The 20,321-nt window shown below is 43.0% G+C and overlaps 1 protein-coding gene across 1 annotated transcript in view; it reads right to left on the reverse strand.

Annotated features, from left to right (window-relative positions):
- The window catches only part of GALNT17 (polypeptide N-acetylgalactosaminyltransferase 17), a 595,450-nt gene that overhangs the window by 127,352 nt on the left and 447,777 nt on the right, over positions 1-20,321 (reverse strand). Inside the window, exon 6 of the mRNA XM_017956661.3 lies at positions 16,205-16,322. Coding sequence (XP_017812150.1) covers positions 16,205-16,322 — 118 coding nt within the window. The remainder of the gene's footprint in view (positions 1-16,204; positions 16,323-20,321) is intronic.

A 20,321-nucleotide genomic window follows, 5' to 3' on the forward strand; every position in this document is an offset into this window, starting at 1 on the left:
CTACCTCAGCCTCTTGAGTAGCTGTGACTACAGGGGCACACCACCATGGCTGGGTAACTTCTTTATGTTTTGTAGAGACAGGGCTCCCTATTTTGCCCAGGCTGGTTTTGAACTCCTGGGCTCAAGTGATTCTCCTGTCTTGGCCTCCCAAAGCACTGCGATTACAGGTGTGAACCACTGTGCCTGGCCAGGTATTACTTTTAAGTGCTCCTTCGTCCCGTTTAAGGTAATAACATTTGTGTGAACTCATTCTCAAAACTGGTACCTGCCAGCTTGCCTTCGTAAGCTAAGTACTCTGAATACAGACTAACCATGGTGCAAAAAGTGCTTCTCAATGAAAACTACAAAGAAGACCAGTCTACGGTTTCCCCTCATTGTGGCTTCTCTTTCCTTCTCCCAGCAGTCCATTCTGTTCTCTGCTACCTCCACACACTAATGATAGTGCTGGTGTTTCTTGACACTCACTTCCTACACTAGCTTTTTAAGGGCTCTGTACTGACCCTTATGTGGGCTATGTCTCCTCTCTGGCTCAGTTTTGGTATGCAAAGATTTAGTTTAACTTTGACAACCAATAGGACAATTTGGGGGAGGGAGGGTGGAGGATTTTTTTTTTCTTATGTCTTGGATTTTTCTTAAGTTCTTGGATTTTTCCCCATTGCTGTAGCAATAACAGTAATCACTGAGTTTCCAGTTGGATTCATGAGACCAGCCACAGTGATGGTGGACTGGGATGAATTAACACACAAAACAAAGCCATGTTAAGCAGAAGTCCAGACCGGCAGCTTCTCTGGGAGTACGGGTTGTTGGACATTGCAGAACTGAAGGCCCAAGAGAGTGCTGGGTAGAATCAACCTAAAAGTGGAGTGTTTGGTGCATATGGCTGTGACTACACAGCAATGCCTAAAGAATGCTCAAATTTTGGTCAACTGAGTTTAGTCAACTGACTTGTAACCTCAGTAGAAAAGAAAAAACAAAAAATAACTTAATTGTTCAATGCCATAGAGCTCTAACAGTCTCTATCAAGGAGGTGATATAACCACACAGAGAAAGTTATGTCAAATAATTTTAAAGACATTGGTTGTACATCTATAATGGAATATATCCTAGGGACAAAACAAACCATAAAGAAATATTAAACCTCATTCAATCAACTTGTTAGTGTTCTTATTTTGAAACTATTATTTATATATTGTAGGATAAGTCAAATAAGAAATGATGTCAACAAGAACCAAGACTTTCAGTGAAAAGTAAATATAAAACATAAGAAGTAAAAATCTGATAATTACAAATTTGAACAGAAGAGATTAGTATGAAATAATGATTTACCTTTCTCTTTCTTTTTTTTTTTTTTGAGACGGAGTCTCGCTCTGTAGCCCAGGCTGGAGTGCAGTGGCCGGTTCTCAGCTCACTGCAAGCTCCGCCTCCCGGGTTTACGCCATTCTCCTGCCTCAGCCTTCCCGAGTAGCTGGGACTACAAGCGCCCGCCACCGCGCCCGGCTAGTTTTTTGTATTTTTTAGTAGAGACGGGGTTTCACCGTGTTCGCCAGGATGGTCTCGATCTCCTGACCTCGTGATCCGCCCGTCTCGGCCTCCCAAAGTGCTGGGATTACAGGCTTGAGCCACCGCGCCCGGCCTTACCTTTCTCTTTCTAAAAAAAAAAATCAGTATTGTCTAGCTTTGTTCATGGAAAAGGCTTAGATACAACTGCAACCTGGTAGCAATGAGCACCCTCACTGACAAGACTTCAGTCTCTAAATACCATTTTCCATTGGAAGGGACTGGGATTCTTCAGAGAAATGGCTAATTCCAGGTCTAGGACAGTAAATAACAAGATAAGACAGGAACTTCTTGTTGTGCCAGAAAGCAAGGATGTTCTACAAAGTGGCTGCTTAAGCCTTTTTGCAATCTTTTATTTTTGACTTTTAGGATTTATTACACATAATCTGCATAAGATTCCTTCATCAGTTACAGGCATTATGAGTATTTTTCCCAGCATGTGGCTTGGCTATTCATTTTTTAATACTTTGTTTAGATGAGCTGAAAGTTACATTTCGATTAAGTCAAATTTATCATTTTTTCTTTGTTAGTGTTTTTTTTTAATGTGTTCAGTCCAAAAAAGTAGTGCCCACAGCAAGATACTCTCTTGTTTTCAGCAGGGCCTTTTATGATCACAGACCTAAATGTAAAAGATAGAACCCTAAGGCTTGTGGAAGAAAATACATAAGATAATGAACAGACAAGCCACAGACAGTAGAAAAATATTCACATAGTATACATCTCTGAAAAAGTAATAGTACTCAGAATACATACCATAGACCCCTGGAAATCAACAACAAAATGAAAAGACATGATGTTTAAAAATGGACAAAAGGAGACACACAAATTAACTATAAGCTCAAAAAAGGTGCTCATCCTCCTTCAAGGAAGTGTAAATTAAAACCATACTGAAGTACCCCTTCAAAGGGTAAAGAGGAGGCCAGGTGTGGTGGCTCATACCTGCTATTGCAGCACTTTTGGAGGCTGAGGAAGGCAGATCACTTGAGGCCAAAAGTTCAAGACCGGCCTGGCCAACATGGTGAAATCCCGTGTCTACTAAAAATAGAAAAATTAGCCTTGGTGTGGTGGTGTGCACCTATAGTCTCAGCTACTCAGAAGGCTGAGGCAGGAGAATCGCTTGAACCCAGGAGGCAGAGGTTGCAGTGAGCCAAGATCACACCACGGCACTCTAGCCTGGGCAAGAGTGACTTTGTTTCAAAAAGGAAAAAAGAAAAAAAAGCAGGTAGAGAGGAGAAAGGAGGAAGATAGCTTCATTAATGGGTACAAACATACAGTCTGATAAAAGAAACAAGACCTAGTGTTTGATAGGTCAGTAGGGTGACTATTGTACACCATTATCTTTTATATATTTCAAAATAGCTAGAAGAGAATGAATGTTTTTAGAATAAAGTCAAATATTTGTGATGATAAATATCCCAATTACACTGACTTGATCTTTACAAATTATATGAACATATTGAATTATCACATGTACCCCCAAAATATGTACATCTATTATGTATCGATAAAAATAAATAAACAAAAGTATCCTTTCGGTGTGTCATGCAATTAAAAAAGAAACCCTGCTAGGTTTGTTAAAATAAATTCTGACAATACCAAATATTGCCATAGAGGTGGAACAGTGGAAAATGGCACATTTTGGATACCTGATTGACAGTTTCTTTAAAAGTTGAACACAGATCCTCTAGATATTCCAGCTATTCAAATCCTAGGTATTTACCCAAGCGAAATCTAAACATATGTTCATAAAAGACTTGTATATGAATGCTCGTACCAGTCCCAAATTGGAAACAATCCTACTATTCCTCAGTAGGACAATGAATAAAAAAATTGTCATATATTGACTCAAAGGAATATTTCTCAGTAAACAACGAAGACTGAGTTGCTGATAGATACACACAACAGCAACCTGGAAAATCTCACAAACATTCCTTTAGTTGAAAGAAGTCAGATATAATAGAGACTATAAGGTGTGATTCCATTTATGTGACGTTCTAGAACAGACAAAACTAATCTATGGTGATAAAAATCAGGGCCAGGTGCAATGGCTCACGCCTGTAATCCCAGCACTTTGGGAGGTTGAGGAGGGTGGATCACCTGAGGTCAGGAGTTCACGACTAGCCTGGCCAACATGGTGAAACCCCACCTATACTAAAATACAAAAATTAGCCGGGTGTGGTGGCAGGCGCCTGTAGTCCCAGCTAATTGGGAGGGTGAGGCAGGACAATTGCTTGAACCTGGGATGCAGAGGTTGCAATGAGCCAAGAGCGTGCCACTGCACTCCAGCCTGGGTGAGTGAGACTCCGTCTCAAAAAAAGAAAAAAATAAATCAGAAAATGCTTGCTGGGGTGGGGAGGAGGAAAGAACTGATAGGAAAAAGGGACTCTCTTAGGCAACAGAAATGTCCAACGTCAGGTTTTCAGAGGTGATTATAGGAGTGTATATTCATCAGACTGTGAAATTCATCAGACTGAAGACTGGCAATCTGTACATTGGATTGCATTAAATTATGCTTTAATAAAAGTAAATATGGAGTGGGCAAAAAATGAATAATGACAATGGCTTTAGACACATAAAATACGTATTTTAAAAAAAGCCTTGAGTCCATATTATTGAGGAAAAAAAAAGAAAACCTCATTGGTCATCTTAGAAGGTTGCTATGACACCAACTCATTATACTAAAGATGTTTAAATAAAAAGAAGAAATCAAGCATTTATCCTGCTTTTCTGGTTTGAACTGTATTTCAGAATATACAAATAGTTGAAGAGGAAAAGTTATTTTTAATAGAAGAATTACAGCTTATAAATGCAGAATGAGTGTAGAATCTAAAAATCACCATTCTGTAGGCCCTAATGAATTAATGGGTGTAGGCAGTGATCATTGGTAGTTGCTAAAACCATTAATTAGGTGAAAGATTGATGGGGAGCTTTATAATGAATCAATTAGGCTGACAACACCTGAACCTGCTGTTGAATCCTAACAGTGAGATACAGTGAGATAACCAGACCCCATGTATCTCCCGATGTCATGCACTAGGAAATTCATAGCAGAGCCTGAAGTGTTCCTGCCAAAAAGAAAGAAAGGAAAAAATAAAGGAAGAAGTAATCAACCTTGTAGATCTAATTACAGCTTAGAAAAAAAAAAAAAAGAAGAAGAAGATTAAAGGAACAAGTTAAAGACATCAAGAAAAATCAGTCTGCTAAATCTAGATTGTGTGAAATTGTACAGGACAAATGACTTGGTTTCTTTGACAAATGAATGACATGAAATTAACAAAGGTGAGAAGAAATGTTGCAGATTGAAAGATACTTTAGAGACAGACCAGCCAAATGCAATGTGTAGACCTTGTTGGCATTCTTATTTGAGTAAGTCGACTATCAAAACAAATTTTTTTGAGAAAAAATAACCGAGTTTTGAGAAATATTTTGGAGAAAACATGGACTGGGTAATGGATTTTCCAAAGTATAATTTTATGTCGAGACTATGTTTTTAAAGAGTCTTTATGTGTTGGCAATGCACTCTAAAGTATTTATAGATGGAATGAGACGATGTCTGGGGATTTGCTTTTAAAAAGTCAATGAGCAGTAACTGAAAAAAACAGCAAAATGTTAATATTTGTTAAAGCTGAATGATCAGTACATTTGGATTCATTATACTGTGCTATCTTTGTGTACGTTTCAAGTTTTCCATCAAAAATGCTGAATTAAAATAAAAGAAATTAGCATAACACGTAATGACTGAATTCTTCATTTTCCAGTTTGTTTTGAAGGGAAAAAAAACAGTGAGACAAAATAATCTAAACCTCTCATCCACTCAGGGGAGAATTTCCAGCCTGTATAAAATTTAGCATTACAGAATTTAAAAAACTCTAAGAAGGAGGCCGTTTTTTGTTTGTTTGTTTGTTTTGAAATGGAGTCTCGCTTTGTCTTCCAGAGTGCGGAGGCGCAATCTCGGCTCACTGCAACCTCTGCCTCCCAGGTTCAAGCAATTGTCCTGCCTCAGCCTCCCGAGCAGCTGGGACTACAGGCACGTGCCACCACGCCTGGCTAATTTTTTGTATTTTTTTTTTTTTTTTTTTTAAGTAGGGACGGGGTTTCACCATGTTAGCCAGGATGGTCTCCACCTCCTGACCTCGTGATCCGCCCGCCTAGGCCTCCCAAAGTGCTGGGATTACAGGCGTGAGCGACCGTGCCTGGCCAGGAGGAACTTTTATTCTACAACTGACTTCATGGTCCTGGACATCGTTTGGAAGGTCTCTTGAGGAAGGGTTCTTTGGTGTGGTGTGTGTGAGTGTGTGCATGCGTGTTCATGCACGTGCATGTTATAGCCTTCTACATAGATTAGCCTGTTACTCTTAAGAGGACGGCAATACATTTTAATAAAGATAGCAAAATGGCCCTGCTATCTAATGCCAGAGAATCTGTTTAATTTTTCCCCTTTTTCCATGTCCAATAAAACTTCGTTCTGTACTGAGGCTGAGTAAGTTGTGTAACAGTGAAAGCTGGAAGAAAAAGGTGCCACTGCAGAGACAACCTTACAGGTAAGCAGCTCATCAGCTGCAGCTCTAGGGAGGGGCAATGGGAGCCTCACTATCTCTTCCTGGCAGGTGACATAGAGGCAAACAGGTGGCTGGGTGCAGTGGCTCACACCTGTAATCCCAGCACTTTGGGAGGCCGAGGCGGGCAGATCATGAGGTCAGGAAATTGAGACCATCCTGGCTAACATGGTGAAACCCCGTGAAAGATGTGAAAGTTGTAAACATTTTGAAAAACTAAGTTTCTTTTCCCCAGAATTATTTTGGGAGGGGGGGAAAAAAAGATGATAGGCTTCAATTTTTTAAAATCCTACTTTCCTAATTTATTTTATTTTATTTTTTATTTCCATAGGTTAGTGGGGAACAGGGGGTGTTTGGTTACCTGAGTAAGTTCTTTAGTGGTGATTTGTGAGATTTTGGTGCACCCATCACCCAAGCACTATACATTGCACCCTATTTTTAGTCTTTTTTCCCTCACCCCCTTCCCACCCTTTCCCCTCGGGGGGAAGGCCATTGTGTTATTCTTACTCCTTTGCATCCTCACAGCTTAGCTCTCACTTATGAGCAAGAACACACGATGTTTGGTTTTCCATTCCTGAGTTACTTCGCTTAGAATAATAGTCTCCAATCTCATTCATGTTGCTGCAAATGCCATTAATTCATTCCTTTTTATGGCTAAGTAGTATTCCATTGAATATATACACTACAGTACAGATACAGATTCTTTTTTTTTTTTTTTTTTTTTTTGAGACAGAGTCTTGCTCTATCACCAGACTGGAGTGCAGTGGCACGATCTTGGCTCCCTGCAACCTCTGCCTCCTGGGTTCAAGAGAGTCCCCTTCCTCAGCCTCCCGAGTAGCTGGGTCTACAGGCGCACGTCACCATGTACAGCTATTTCTTTTTTTATTTTTATTTTTGTATTTTTAGTAGAGACAGTGTTTCACCATGTTGGCCAGGATGGTATTGATCTCCTGACCTCGCGATCTGCTTGCCTTGGCCTCCCAAAGTGCTGGGATTACAGGTATGAGGCACCGCGCCCGGCCATCACAGATTGTCTATCCACTCTTCGATTGATGGGCATTTGGGTTGGTTCCACATTTTTGCAATTACGAACTGTGCTGCTACAAACGTGTGTGCAAGTATCTTTTTTGTATAATGACTTCTTTTCCTCTGGGTAGATAACAGTAGTGGGATTGCTGGATCAAATGGTAGTTCTACTTTTAGTTCTTTAAGGAATCTCCACCCTGTTTTTCATAGTGATTGTTGTAGTTTACATTCCCACCAGGTATAACACATATGGCCACTACCTGCTGTAACTTACACGCTCAAACCATAGCAGGAATCCCTATGTCCTTGCTCCTCTAAGTCAGCCCGCACCCTAAGCACTGTGACCTTGCAGACTCCAGGGCAGAATGGAGAACAGCCAACACTTGTTCTGGTACCCCTCTGCCAAATCCCACTCTTGGCCAGAGTCTCTTCCCAGTCCTGTGTTCCCTTGACATCTCACTGTCAGGTTAGAGAGAACTGCTACTCCTCAAACTCAACATTTCTAAAACGGAACTTACTCATGTCCCCACTGACAAACCTACCCTACCAGAGTCTTCTATTTAGGGGACTGGTCAGTTGGTGGGAAACCTGGGAGGCACCCTTAATAATCCCTTCTCATTCGCTCCTCTCATTCAGTGGACCACCACTGATATAATTTGTCTCTGTCTCCCCACCCAAATCCCATCTTGAATTGTAATCCAAATTGTAATCCGCACGCAATGAAGGAGGGACCTGGTAAGAGGTGATTGGATCATGGGGGCAGTTTCCCCCAGGCTGTTCTCATGATAGTGAGTGAATTCTCACGAGATCCGACGCTTTAAATGTGGCCGGGCGCAGTGGCTCACGGCTGTAATCCTAGCGCTTTGGGAGGCCAAGGCGGGTGGATCACATGAGGCCAGGAGTTCAAGACCAGCCTGGCCATCATGGTGAAACCCCATCTCTACTAAAAATACAAAAATTAGCCGAGCATGGTAGTGCACGTCTGTAATCCCAGTCACTTGGGAGGCTGAGGCATGAGAATCACTTGAGCCCAGGAGACGGAGGTTATAGTGAGCTGAGACTGAGCCACTGCACTCCAGCCTGGGCGACAGGGCAAGAGACAAAACAAAACAAAACAAAACAAAACATAAAAGTGTTTAGCACTTCCTCCCTTGCTTGGTCTCTCTCCTGCCACCATCTAAAACATGTCTTGATTCCCCTTCCCCTTCTACCATGATTGTAAGTTTCCTGAGGCCTCCCCAGCTACGTGGAACTGTGAGTCAATAAACTCTCTTTTGTTTATAAATTACCCAGTCTCAGGTATGTCTTTAAAGCCGTGTAAGAACAGACCAATACAACCACGCTCTGTCCATCACACCTCCTAAAGGGCACCGGTGCATCCAAGTCTATCTCAGGCTTAGTGCTCCCTCCTTGGCTTAATCCCCACACATGCAAATGCCTCCGGGCTGGCCTGGGGTGTCTCAGAAACATGAGATTTATCACATAATCTTTCCACCTTCTCCCAAACCTCCTCCAACAGTGCTCCTTAGAGAACAGCACCACTATTCCCCACCTGCTCAGCTTGGACTCCCACTTCTCTTCTTCCCCTGCATATACTCAATCTCCAGGTCTTGTCTCTTCTACTTCCTGAATTTGTCCATTCCTCTCCCACTGTCACAACCATATAGGTCAAGCCCCTCCTCACCAGCTTTTCCTGAGTGTACGCAGCTTTATCATCCATTTTCCACATGGCTGTCATAGCTATCTTTTTAGTAAAAAGAAAAGTCTAATCCTCTTCTTTTAAATCCCCTCAAGGGTGGTAAGTAACGGGTACTTGAGACTATCTATGTCCTATCTATCTATCTATCTATCTATCTATCTATCTATCTATCTATTATCTATCATTCATCCATCTATCATCTATCAATTTATCTATCATCTATTTATATATCATCTGTCTAATCTATCATCTATATCTGTCTTTTATCTATTCATCTATCATCTACATCTATCATCCATTTATCTAATCTGTCATCTATATAATCTATCAAACTATCATCTATTTATCTGTCTATATAATCAGTCTGTCATCTCTATGTATATCTAGCTATTCATCAATCATCTATCTAATCAATCACCTCTATGTATCTAATCTATATCTCATCTATCTATATCATCTATCCATCTATCTGCTATCTCTATCTAATCTATCACCTATCAATCTTTCCATACCTATCTATATGTTTAATCTAATCTATCATCATTCTATCCCTCTATCATTATATCTATCTTTCTATCTATCCATCTATCATCTCTATCATCTATATCTCTATTATCTACTATATCATTAATCTATCATCTATCTCTGTCATCCATCCATCCATCCATCCATCCATCCATCCATCCATCCATCTCTCTCTCTCTCTAATCTATCTATGTATCTATCATCTCTCTCTCTCTCCCCACATTCCTACCTACCTACCTACCTATTTATCTACCTAACCTACCTATCTAAAATGTCCACAGTGATCCTTAAGAAAAAGCCAACTTTCTGCTTATCAATCCTCAAAATCTGGGCCCCACCTTGATTGTTGTCGCTGAATCTAAGACATTTTCCTCCCTCTTTCTCTGCTCCAGCCATCCTGAACTCCCAAGGTTCTCAGGACACATTTATCTCTCAGAATTCCAAATCTTTGCAGATGTTTTTCTCTCTGTCTAGAATATTCTTCCTTGCACACCTCCTTCTTTGCTTATCTACATTAAACTCATTTTAAAATTCTTAAATAGCATTTCTGTAGGGAGGTTCCTCCCAACTCCCTAGACTAGGCTATACTCCCTTACTATATTTTCCCATAGCATTGCTCTATCTTGTCTTTTCACACTCATCACAGTGCTATTTGTTTAATGAACAGCATTTCTGTCTGACTATAAATTTCATGGAGATAGAGACTCCATGTATTGACTGTGGTAGCCCCAGTGGAAATGCCTGCTGGGCTACAGAAGGCACTCACCAAGTTTCCATTATAATCAGAAGTATTCAGTTGAACTGTTGGCCTCTCCATGAAAGACCAGTTTGTGAAATCTCAAGTCTCACTCTATACTTGGGCAAGACCAGGAACTTTGCTTTGAACTGTATCACAGATAAACTTGGGCTTTTTTTTTTTTTTTTTTTTTTTTTTGAGGCGGTGTCTTGCTCTGTCGCCCAGGCTGGAGTGCAGTGGCGCGATCTCGGCTCACTGCAAGCTCCGCCTCCCGAGTTCCCGCCATTCTCCTGCCTCAGCCTCCCAAGTAGTTGGGACTACAGGCGCCCGCCACCATGCCCAGCTAATTTTTTTTGTCTTTTTTGGTAGAGAAGGGATTTCACCGTGTTAGCCAGGATGGTCTCTATCTCCTGACCTCGTGATCCACCCGCCTCGGCCTCCCAAAGTGCTGGGATTACAGGCATGAGCCACCGTGCCCGGTCCCGTATTAATTTTTTAAACTTCAACTTTTGTTTTAGATTCAGAGGATACACGGGCAAGTTTCTCACATGGGTGTAGTGTGTGATGCTGAGCTTTGGGGGAACCACTGATCCCATCACTCAGGCAGTGAACATAGTACCCAATAGGTAGTTTTTCAACCTGTGGCCACCGTCTGTCTCCCCACTCTAGTAGTCTCTGGTGTCTGTTGTTCCCATCTTTATGTCCATGGGTACCCAATGTTTAGTTCCCATGTATAAGTGAGAACATGTGGTATTTGGTTTTCTGTTATTGCATTAATTCACTTAGGATAATGGCCTTTCACTATCCATGCTGCTGCAAAGGACACGGTTTCAATCTTTTTTATGGTTGCATAGTATTCTGTGGTGTCTGTGTACCACATTTTCTTTATCCAATCCACTGTTGACAGCACCTGGTTGATTCTATGTCTTTGCCATTGCGAGTATCACTGTGATGGACATATGAATGCAGATGTCTTTTTGGTAGAATGGCTATTATTAACAATTCAAGACCATGAGCCGTGGCTCATGCCTGTAGTCCCAGCACTTCAGGAGACCGAGGCGGGCAGATCACTTAAGGTCAGAAGTTCGAGACCAGCCTGGGCAAGACAGGGAACTCCTGTCTCTACTAAAAATACAAAAATTAGCTGGGTCTGGTGCGCGCCTATAGTCCCAGCTACTCGGGAGGCTGAGGCAGGAGAATCACTTGAACCTGGGAGGCAGAGGTTGCAGCGAGCTGAGATCGTGCCACTGCACTCCAGCCTGGGCGACACAGCAAGACTCTGTCTCAAAAAAAAAAAGCAACACACACACACACACACACACACAAAGTTAAAAAACAACAGATGTTGGCAAGGCTGCAGAAAACAGGAACACTTGTACACTGCTGGTGGGAATGTAAATTACTTTACCACTGTGGAAAACAGTGTAGAGATTTCCCACAAAACTTAGAACTACCATTCAACTCAGCAATCCCATTACTGGAGATATACCCAAAATAAATAAATCATTCTTACAAATGTTTTAATAATTCAATGCACCCACACAGGAATTCTACGTTTTATTCAGTCCATGGGATTCATGATAAAGCCAAGACATCCTTTGGTAGTCTGGGGATCTGAAAGTGTGTCTCCCTTGTCTTCCTTTAGAAAGAACTTCCCAGCAAGATGCAACAGTCTTGGGTGCCATGTTTTTATGTAAGAGAACAGAAGAAGAGAACGCCTTTTCTTCGTGAATGGACGGATATATTGGAGAAAGACTTTACGTCATTTAAAAGTAACCTATCTTTTCTTCTGTCCTTGGAGAATTTTTTTTTCTCTCTTAACATTTAGACGCGTTACTATAATACGCTTTGTTAATAGTTTCTGATTACTACTACTCAGAGCAAGATGAAACCTTCCAATTTCCATCTCATTTATTTTTTCAATTCTGGCTTTTTTAAACGTCCTTTTCGGTATTGATTGTTTTGGTCACAGGCAAGCTGCCTTTCACGCAGGCCAGAGCCCTAGAGTCAACTGTTATTTTTGTTCAGGGTAAGACTTTCTATTCTTGTGTTCTTGTGACAGATCTTTACTTACTGAGGATGGAATTAAAAAGTAACAAAAAATTTCAAAGATAGAAAGATCACAGATTGACCCATTTCTTGGATTAAAAAAAATCAAGAAAATAGTGTTCTCACATTAAAATTTTTCCATTGAATGAAAGTATAGGGTTTTGGGTTATTACTTATAGGTAAGCTTGTATATGTAAATGTATGTATGTAACTACATGAAAATTATATATATGCACGTATATATATTTACATAAAGCCCTGCTTCTTTATTCAGGTGGTGGGGATGGATTTCTTAAGAACGCATTTCTTATGCAACTCATTTGAGCTCTAAGCAGTACAAAATAGCACAAAATGAAAGGAGAAGTAGTATTGTCTCTGAAGCGCCTTGTGTATATTATTCCATTTGAAAAAGGGAGCTCTGTCATCAGGAACCCTGTAGTCAGTCACCTGGTCGAGGCACCTGTACATGAAGTTAAAAAGGTAGTAGATGCTGGTGCCTACAGGGCTCTGGCTGTGTAGGCCGGAGTAAGAAGAAAGGACTCACTCTGGGCCAATGTGGTCATGGAGGGACACCTGGAGAAGGGACTAGAAAGAGGTGGATTCTCCCTTAGGCTCCTTTCTACTAAAAGGCCATGCATGTGCCAGGAAGTTGGCTAAACCTAGAGGTAGACCAGTAGCTCTCCAACAAGGGCACGTAACTGTTACCTGGTGGGGTGGGAGGGCTTGGTAAACACAGGGAGCTGGACTCCCTGTCACTCTGGAGTTTCTGGTTCAGTAGGTCTGGGATGGGGCCCAAGAATTTTCACTTCTAACAAGTTCCCAGGTGAGGTGAATGCTGATTGGAAACATGAGAACCAGAGAATTCTGTGTAGACTCGGAACCCAGGCCTTTGCCTTTCTGCAACCAACAGCACCCAATCCCACTTTAAGAACTGGCAGAAAACCAAGGCTTATGTCAAGATCAGCGGCAAAATTATTCCCCCATCTCCAGCTGCTGGAGATGCCTGGAAGTACTGTAAGAGGCAGGTAATTACACTCTAGGGTGACATCTATGACCCTGAGGCAACTGACACTTTAATAAAGACCCACCCTGAGCAGCAGGGGAGCTGAATTGTCATGCAGGAGACAAAGCCAGGGAGAAATTGCCTGGGGGCAGACTGGGCTCTGCAGGGACCGTTCATTCCAGCCCATCAACAAGGAGTGAGGAATCCCCAAACTGCTTTCCACAACGGCTGAAAGAACTTAAAACAGAATTACCATTTGACCCAGTAATCTCATTTACTACTGGTTATAGAACCAAAAGATAGAAATCATTCTACCGTAAAGATACATGCACACGTATGTTCATTGCAGCACCATTCACAATAGTGAAGACATGGAATCAACTTAAATGCCCATCAATGGCAGACTGGGTAAAGAGAGTGTTGTACATGTACGCAGTGGAATACTGTACAGCTGTAAGAAGAAGGAGATCATGGATGAAGCTGGAGGCCATTATCCTAACTGAATTAACGCAGGAACATCCAACCAAATACCGCATGTTTTCACGTATAAGTGGGAGCTGAACATTGAGCACATATCGTCACAAAGAAGGGAACCACAGACACTGGGGCCTTCTTGAGGGCAGAGGGTGGGAGGAAGGTGAGGATCAAACAACTACCTATCAGGTACTATGCTTATTACCTGGGTAATAATCTGTGCACCAATCTGTGCTCATTGAGGTGTCAATTACCAATACAGGTAATACACAATTCACCTATATAATAAACCTGCACATGAACCCCTGAACCTAAAATGAAAGTTAAAAGAAGAAAAATAAAAAATAAAATAGACCAAGCATAGTGGCTCAAGCTTGTAATCCCAGCACTTTGGGAGGTCGAGGTGGGTGGATCACAAGGTCAGGAGATTGAGACCATTCTGGCTACCACAGTGAAACCCCGTCTCTACTAAAAATACAAAAACAAAATTAGCCGGGCATGGTGGTAGGCGCCTGTAGTCCCAGCTACTCAGGAGGCTGAGGCGGGAGAATGGCGTGAACCCAGGAGGTGGAGCTTGCAGTGAGCCAAGATCGTGCCACTACACTAGCCTGGGCAACAAAGCAAGACCCCTTCTCAAAAAATTAATTAATTAATTAATTAAATTAAATAAAGGCCAGGCATGGGGGCTCATGCCTGTAATCCCAGCACTTTGGGAGGCCGAGGCAGGAAGATCACCTGAGGTCAGGAGTTCAAGACCAGTCTGGCCAACATGGTGAAATCCCATCTCTACTAAAAATATAAAAAATAGCCAGGTGCAGTGGCACCTGCCTGTAATCCCAGCTACTTGGGAGGCTGAGGCAGGAGAATAACTTGAATCTGGGAGATGGAGGCTGCGGTGAGCCGAGATCATGCCACTGCAGTCCACCCTGGGCAACAAAGCGAGACTTCATCTCAAATAAAATAAAATAAATAAATAAATAACAAAAAATAGGGAGTGAAGGGAGAATGTACGTGATCCCACAATCTGGTGGTACAGGGGCGTTGGTGGACAGGACTGTGCTGCTGGGGAAGAACCCAGGACCTCCCTCCTTGCTTCAGGGATCAGAGACAGCCATACAGTCCTGCCTGCTAAGCAGTTCCCACCATCACCACCAAGCCTGCAGAGCCTCACACTCAGACCTTTCCTGCCAGGTCACTGCAAAACAAAATGAATCATTTCTGGAGATCTAATGTACAGCATGGTGGCCACAGTTAATGATACGGTATTGTAGACTTTTAATTTCCTAAGAGGATAGATCTTAAATTAGATCTTCTCACCAGCCCCCACACACAGTGGTAATTAGATGGAGGTAATGGATGTGTCAATTAGCATGATTTTGGTGCTCATTTCACAATGTATATGTATATCCAAACCTCACCTGTACACCTTAAACATGTAGTTTTTTGTTGTTTTGTTTTTTTTTGTTGTTGTTGTTGTTTTTGTATGAGACAGAGTCTTGCTCTGTCACCTGGGCTGGAGTGCAATGGCATAATCATGGCTCACTGAAGCCTTGAACTCCTGGGCTCAAGCGATCCTCTTGCTTCAGCCTCCTGAGTAGCTGGGACTACAGGTTCACATAACCATACCTGGCTAATTTTTTATCTTTTGTAGAGTTGGTGGTTTTGTTATGTCACCCAGGCTGGTTTTGAACTCCTGGGCTCAAGTGACCCTGCTGACTTGGTTTCCCAAGTCACTGGGATTATACGTGTGAGCTAATTTTTTATTTTTTGTAGAGACTGTGTCTCGCTATTTTGCCCAGCCTGATTTGAACTCCTGGGCTCATGTGATCCTCCTGACTCGGCTTCCCAAGTCACTGGGATTACAGGTGTAAGCCACCAAAATCTGTATATGTCAATAACATCTCAATAAAACTGTTAAAAATAAATCTGCGGGTGTAAAAACTAAACCACAAATGCCTTTGTTAGAGAGACGGGGTCTCTCTTGCTCTGTTGCCCAGGCTGGAGTGCAGTGGTGCCATCATAGCTCACTGCAGCCTCGAACTCCTGGGCTCAAGCCATCCTCCTACCTCACTCTCCACAGTAGCTGGGACACAGACATGCACCACCATGCTTGGCTAATTTTTCATTTTTTGTAGAGACAGGGTCTTGCCCTGCTGCCTAGGCTTGTCTTGAATGCCTGGCCTTAAGTGATCCTACCACCGTGGCCTCCTAGAGTGTTGGGATTACGGGCATAAGCCACTGTGCCTGGCCTAAAAATATTAATTTAAGGAGATCATTTAAGAAACATTTAAGAAGAGAACAAAACTGAATGGGAGTGGGAACCACCCTCTCCAGCTAATGCCCAGAGTGGGTTGCCATGGCATGAAATCTATCAGCCAACATTTAAAGAGGGGAAAGCCTAGGTTTCCCTACCTAAGGAGGGGTGACAATGCAGCTCATGCGTCTCCCAGGGACAGAGCGGAGTAAACGAATCTGTCATTCATCAGCTGTAAGAAGCTTTAAATACACCCCACAGATGATCAAGCAGCTCTGCTCACAAACATGGACACACCAAGAGGAAGGGACACCATGTCACAAACCTTGATTCCTAGTTCAATATTTTCTCCTCCGTACACATCCATGCCAGGATCCAGAAGACCGATTTCACCGAAGAACTTCCTGTTGACCACAAACGAGCAGCCTATCATGGCTGGGGTCCTGCGGGAGGGAGAAAGAAAGGAAGCTCATTGAGGTGTCGGCACCAGAAGCCCTTCCATTGGTACCGTCCTAGCATGTACTGGGTTCCAGCCTAGCAAATCAAGTCACTTCCCTCAATTCCCACACCTCCTCTCTCTGTGAGGCTGTCTTTTTTTTTTTTTTTTTAAGTCGGAGTTTGCTCTTGTTGCCCAGGCTGGAGTGCAGTGGTACAATCTTGGCTCACGGCAACCTCTGCCTCCCGGGTTCAAGCGACTCTCCTGCCTCAACCTCCTGAGTAGCTGGGATTACAGACATGTGCCACCATACCCGGCTAATTTTGTATTTTTAGCAGAGATGGGGTTTCTCCATGTTGGTTAGGCTGGTCTCGAACTCCCCACCTCAGGTGATCCACCTGCCTCAGCCTCCCAGAGTGCTGGGATTACAGGCTTGAGTCACCGAGCCTTAGCTTCAGAAGCATCTAGGGATAATGCGGCTCACTCGTAGATGGTGTAAGGGCTGGTCTCATGTATCCATGGCATCTGCACACATAGGAAGTGGTCCCGGCTGCACTCTGTTGACAACTGAGTGATAGGATGGGGATCCTTGTGCAGTCTCAAAGAAGCTTGGAGGTGGGAAGCAAGATGCATCACTCCCCACCCCAGGAGAAAGAGAATGAGCAAGCTAGGAGTGCGACGGGAAACTGGAGAGAAGGAGATTGCAAACAAGGGCTCCAATCTCCATGTTATGGTGGGAGAAAGTGGACCAGGGTGGCGTCTTTAGAAAAGGGCGAAGACTCAGGGAGGAAACACATCCTAGTCCCTAGAGGTATCCATCAGAAACGGCAAGGAGACCACCCCAGCCCGCAGAGAGGAGGTCTCAGCAGGAGAGACAGAGAGCATCTGTAGAGTAACCATGAAGTCGGGACAAAGGATTCTTTTATTTTCATATAAATTCATCCCCTTGGTTGTTTCTTCCAGGGAAGGCTAAAGGCACAAGTTGACCTATTGAAAATTAGAGACAATAATCATGTGAGGCAACCTGTCAGAACAACTATTATTAAAAAGTAAAAAAGGCCGGGCGCAGTGGCTCATGCCTGTAATCCCAGCAGTTTGGGAGGCCGAGGCGGGCGGATCACAAGGTCAGAAGATCGAGACCATCCTGGCTCACACGGTGAAACCTCGTCTCTACTAAAAATACAAAAAAATTAGCCGGGCGCGGTGGCAGGCGCCTGTAGTCGCAGCTACTCAGGAGGCTAAGGCAGGAGAATGGCGTGAACCTGGGAAGTGGAGCTTGCAGTGAGCCAAGATCGCGCCACTGCACTCCAGCCTGGATGACAAAGTGAAACTCTTGTCTCACAAAAAAAAAAAAAAAAAAAGGAAAAGTAAAAAAAACCAAACAAAACCAAACAAAAAACCACCAGATGTTGGTAAGGTTGTGGAGAAAAGGAAACACTTATACACTGTGGCTGGCAGTGTAAAATAGTTTAGCCCCTGTGGAAAGCAGTTTGGAGATTTCTCAAAGAACTGAAAATAGAACTCCCATCCAACCAAGCAATCCCATTAATGGGTATATACCCAAAGGAAAATAAATCCTTCTACCAAAAAGACACCTGTATCCCCATGTTCATTGCAGCAATATTCACCATAGCAAAATCATGAAATCAACCCAGGTGCTCATCAATGGTGGACTGGATGAAGAAAATGTGGTGCATATACACCATGGAATACTATACAGCCAGAAAAAAGGAATAGCATTGTGCCCTTTGCTGCAGCATGGACACAGGTGTTCAACATTAGCACGGAAAAGTTGTTTCCCAGATTTCAGTCCAGGGATCAACTTCATCAGCATCAACCCAGCAACTCCTTGGAAAATGCAGCTTCTGGCCGGGCTAACAAGCAAATTAATGCAGGAACAGAAAATCAAATACCATATGTTGTCACTTGTAAGTGAGAGTGAAACACTGGGTACACACAGGCTTAAAGATGGTAACAATAGACAGGAACTCCAAAAGCAGGTAGGAGGGAGAAGGGAGAGTTGAAAAACTACGTATTGGGTACTCTGTTCACAATTTAGGTGATGGGATCAACAGATGCCCAAACTTCAGCATCACTCAATACACCCATGTATCAAATCTGCACATGTACCTCTTGTATCCAAAATTCTTAAAAAATCATGTGAGAGCTGCACGCAGTGGCTCACACCTGTAATCCCAGCACCTTGGGAGGCTGAGGCAGGCGGATCACAGGGTCAGGAGATTGAGACTATCCTGGTCAATATGGTGAAACTCCGTCTCTACTAAAAATACAAGAATTAGCCAGGCGTTGTGGTGCGTGCCTGTAGTCCCAGTTGCTCAAGAGGCTGAGGCAGGAGAATTGCTTGAATCTGGGAGGCAGAGGTTGCAGTGAGCTGAGATCACGCCACTGCACTCCAGCCTGGGCCAGAGTGAGACTCCGTCTCAAAAATCAATCAGTAAATCAATCATGTGAGACAATACAACACATGCATATATGTGCAGGGATTGACGGGAATGCTGTATTATTCTACCACGTTCTTTGCAATGCTGTATGAAGTACGGGACCATGTGTTGTAAATGAGAAAAACCATACTGATAAATATTAAGTATTGTATTACATTGTGCATTGTAGTATAGTATCAAAGATATAGTTAATTTATTATATCTTTTTGCCTGTTTCTAGACTTTATAGGAACCCTTATATAATACATTCATTGAGTAAATATTTTCTCAGCATCTACCAAATCATGCCCTTTTCTATAGCTGGATGTACTCTAGATCCCAGATGCAGCTGGAGACCACTATCCTAAGCAAATTAACTCAGGAACAGAAAACCAAAGACTGCATGTTCTCACTTGTAATTTGGAGCTAAGCATTGGGTATACATGGAGATAAAGATGTCTACGGCATTTTGCTGGTGCTGTAGAAGGTGGGAAAACAGAAGACAGAAGACATACTTCTGTCATCCAAGCAACTAAGAGTGAATATAATAATAATATAATTATTATTATTGTTATTGCAACTATTTATTGAGAAATTTCCTGTCTCAAGCACAAGGTGCAAAGCACTTTCCACGCACATCTCGTGTATGCACAACCACAACCTACTGAAGGAGGCAGAACCATCCCCATTGAACAACTGAGGCACACGGAGATTAGGTGACCTGAGTCACAGAACAGAACTCAGCATCTGCCTGGCTTCAAAGCCCTTGGTTTTAGCCCTTTTGCTTAACTGCATGCCTTAGAAAAGGCTCCATGGAGGAACTGGTAAATGCCCACACTGCCAAAGGCCAGAAACACCGATACGATGCTTCCCTGGGCAAAAGAGACACCTCACGCAGGAGGCCCATTGAAACACCACTGGGGCCGCCAGGAAGCTATTAGGTGGAATTCTTTGGAGCGGAAGTGTGGACTGTAGTCTCAGACCCTCATCGGCCGGTTCTGACTTCTAACTTGACTTTGACCTTTGCATCCCAGTTTCCGATTCCACGGAAAGCCACTAGGTACCCACGTGGTGAGGCAGCAGTGGATGAGCGTCTTCATTCACCTTCAGTGGTGGCACCAGCATGAAATGTGTAGAGTTGAACGCTGGTGCTGCCGCTGAAGACTATAATTGCATAAGTCAATGGAGCACTCTAGATCCCAGTTAAATCTCTACAGGGGACTGGCGCGGTGGCTCACGCCTGTAACCCCAGGACTTTGGGAGGCTGAAGTGGGTGAATCACAAGGTCAGGAGTTCGAGACCAGCCTGACCAACATGGTGAAACCCTGTCTTTACTAAAGATACAAAAATTAGTTGGGCGTGGTGGTGTGCACCTGTGATCCCAGCTACTCAGGAGGCTGAGACAGGAGAATCGCTTGAACCTGGGAGGCGGAGGTTGCAGTAAGCCAAGATCGTGCCACTGCACTCCAGCCTGGGCGACAGAGCGAGACTCCATCTCAAAAAAGCAAACAAACAAAAATTTCTACAGGGTATTGTTGTGTGGATTAAACAAGAGAAAACGTGCA

The sequence above is a fragment of the Papio anubis genome, chromosome 4 (genome assembly GCF_008728515.1).
Source record: "Papio anubis isolate 15944 chromosome 4, Panubis1.0, whole genome shotgun sequence".
Classification (NCBI taxonomy): domain Eukaryota; kingdom Metazoa; phylum Chordata; class Mammalia; order Primates; family Cercopithecidae; genus Papio; species Papio anubis.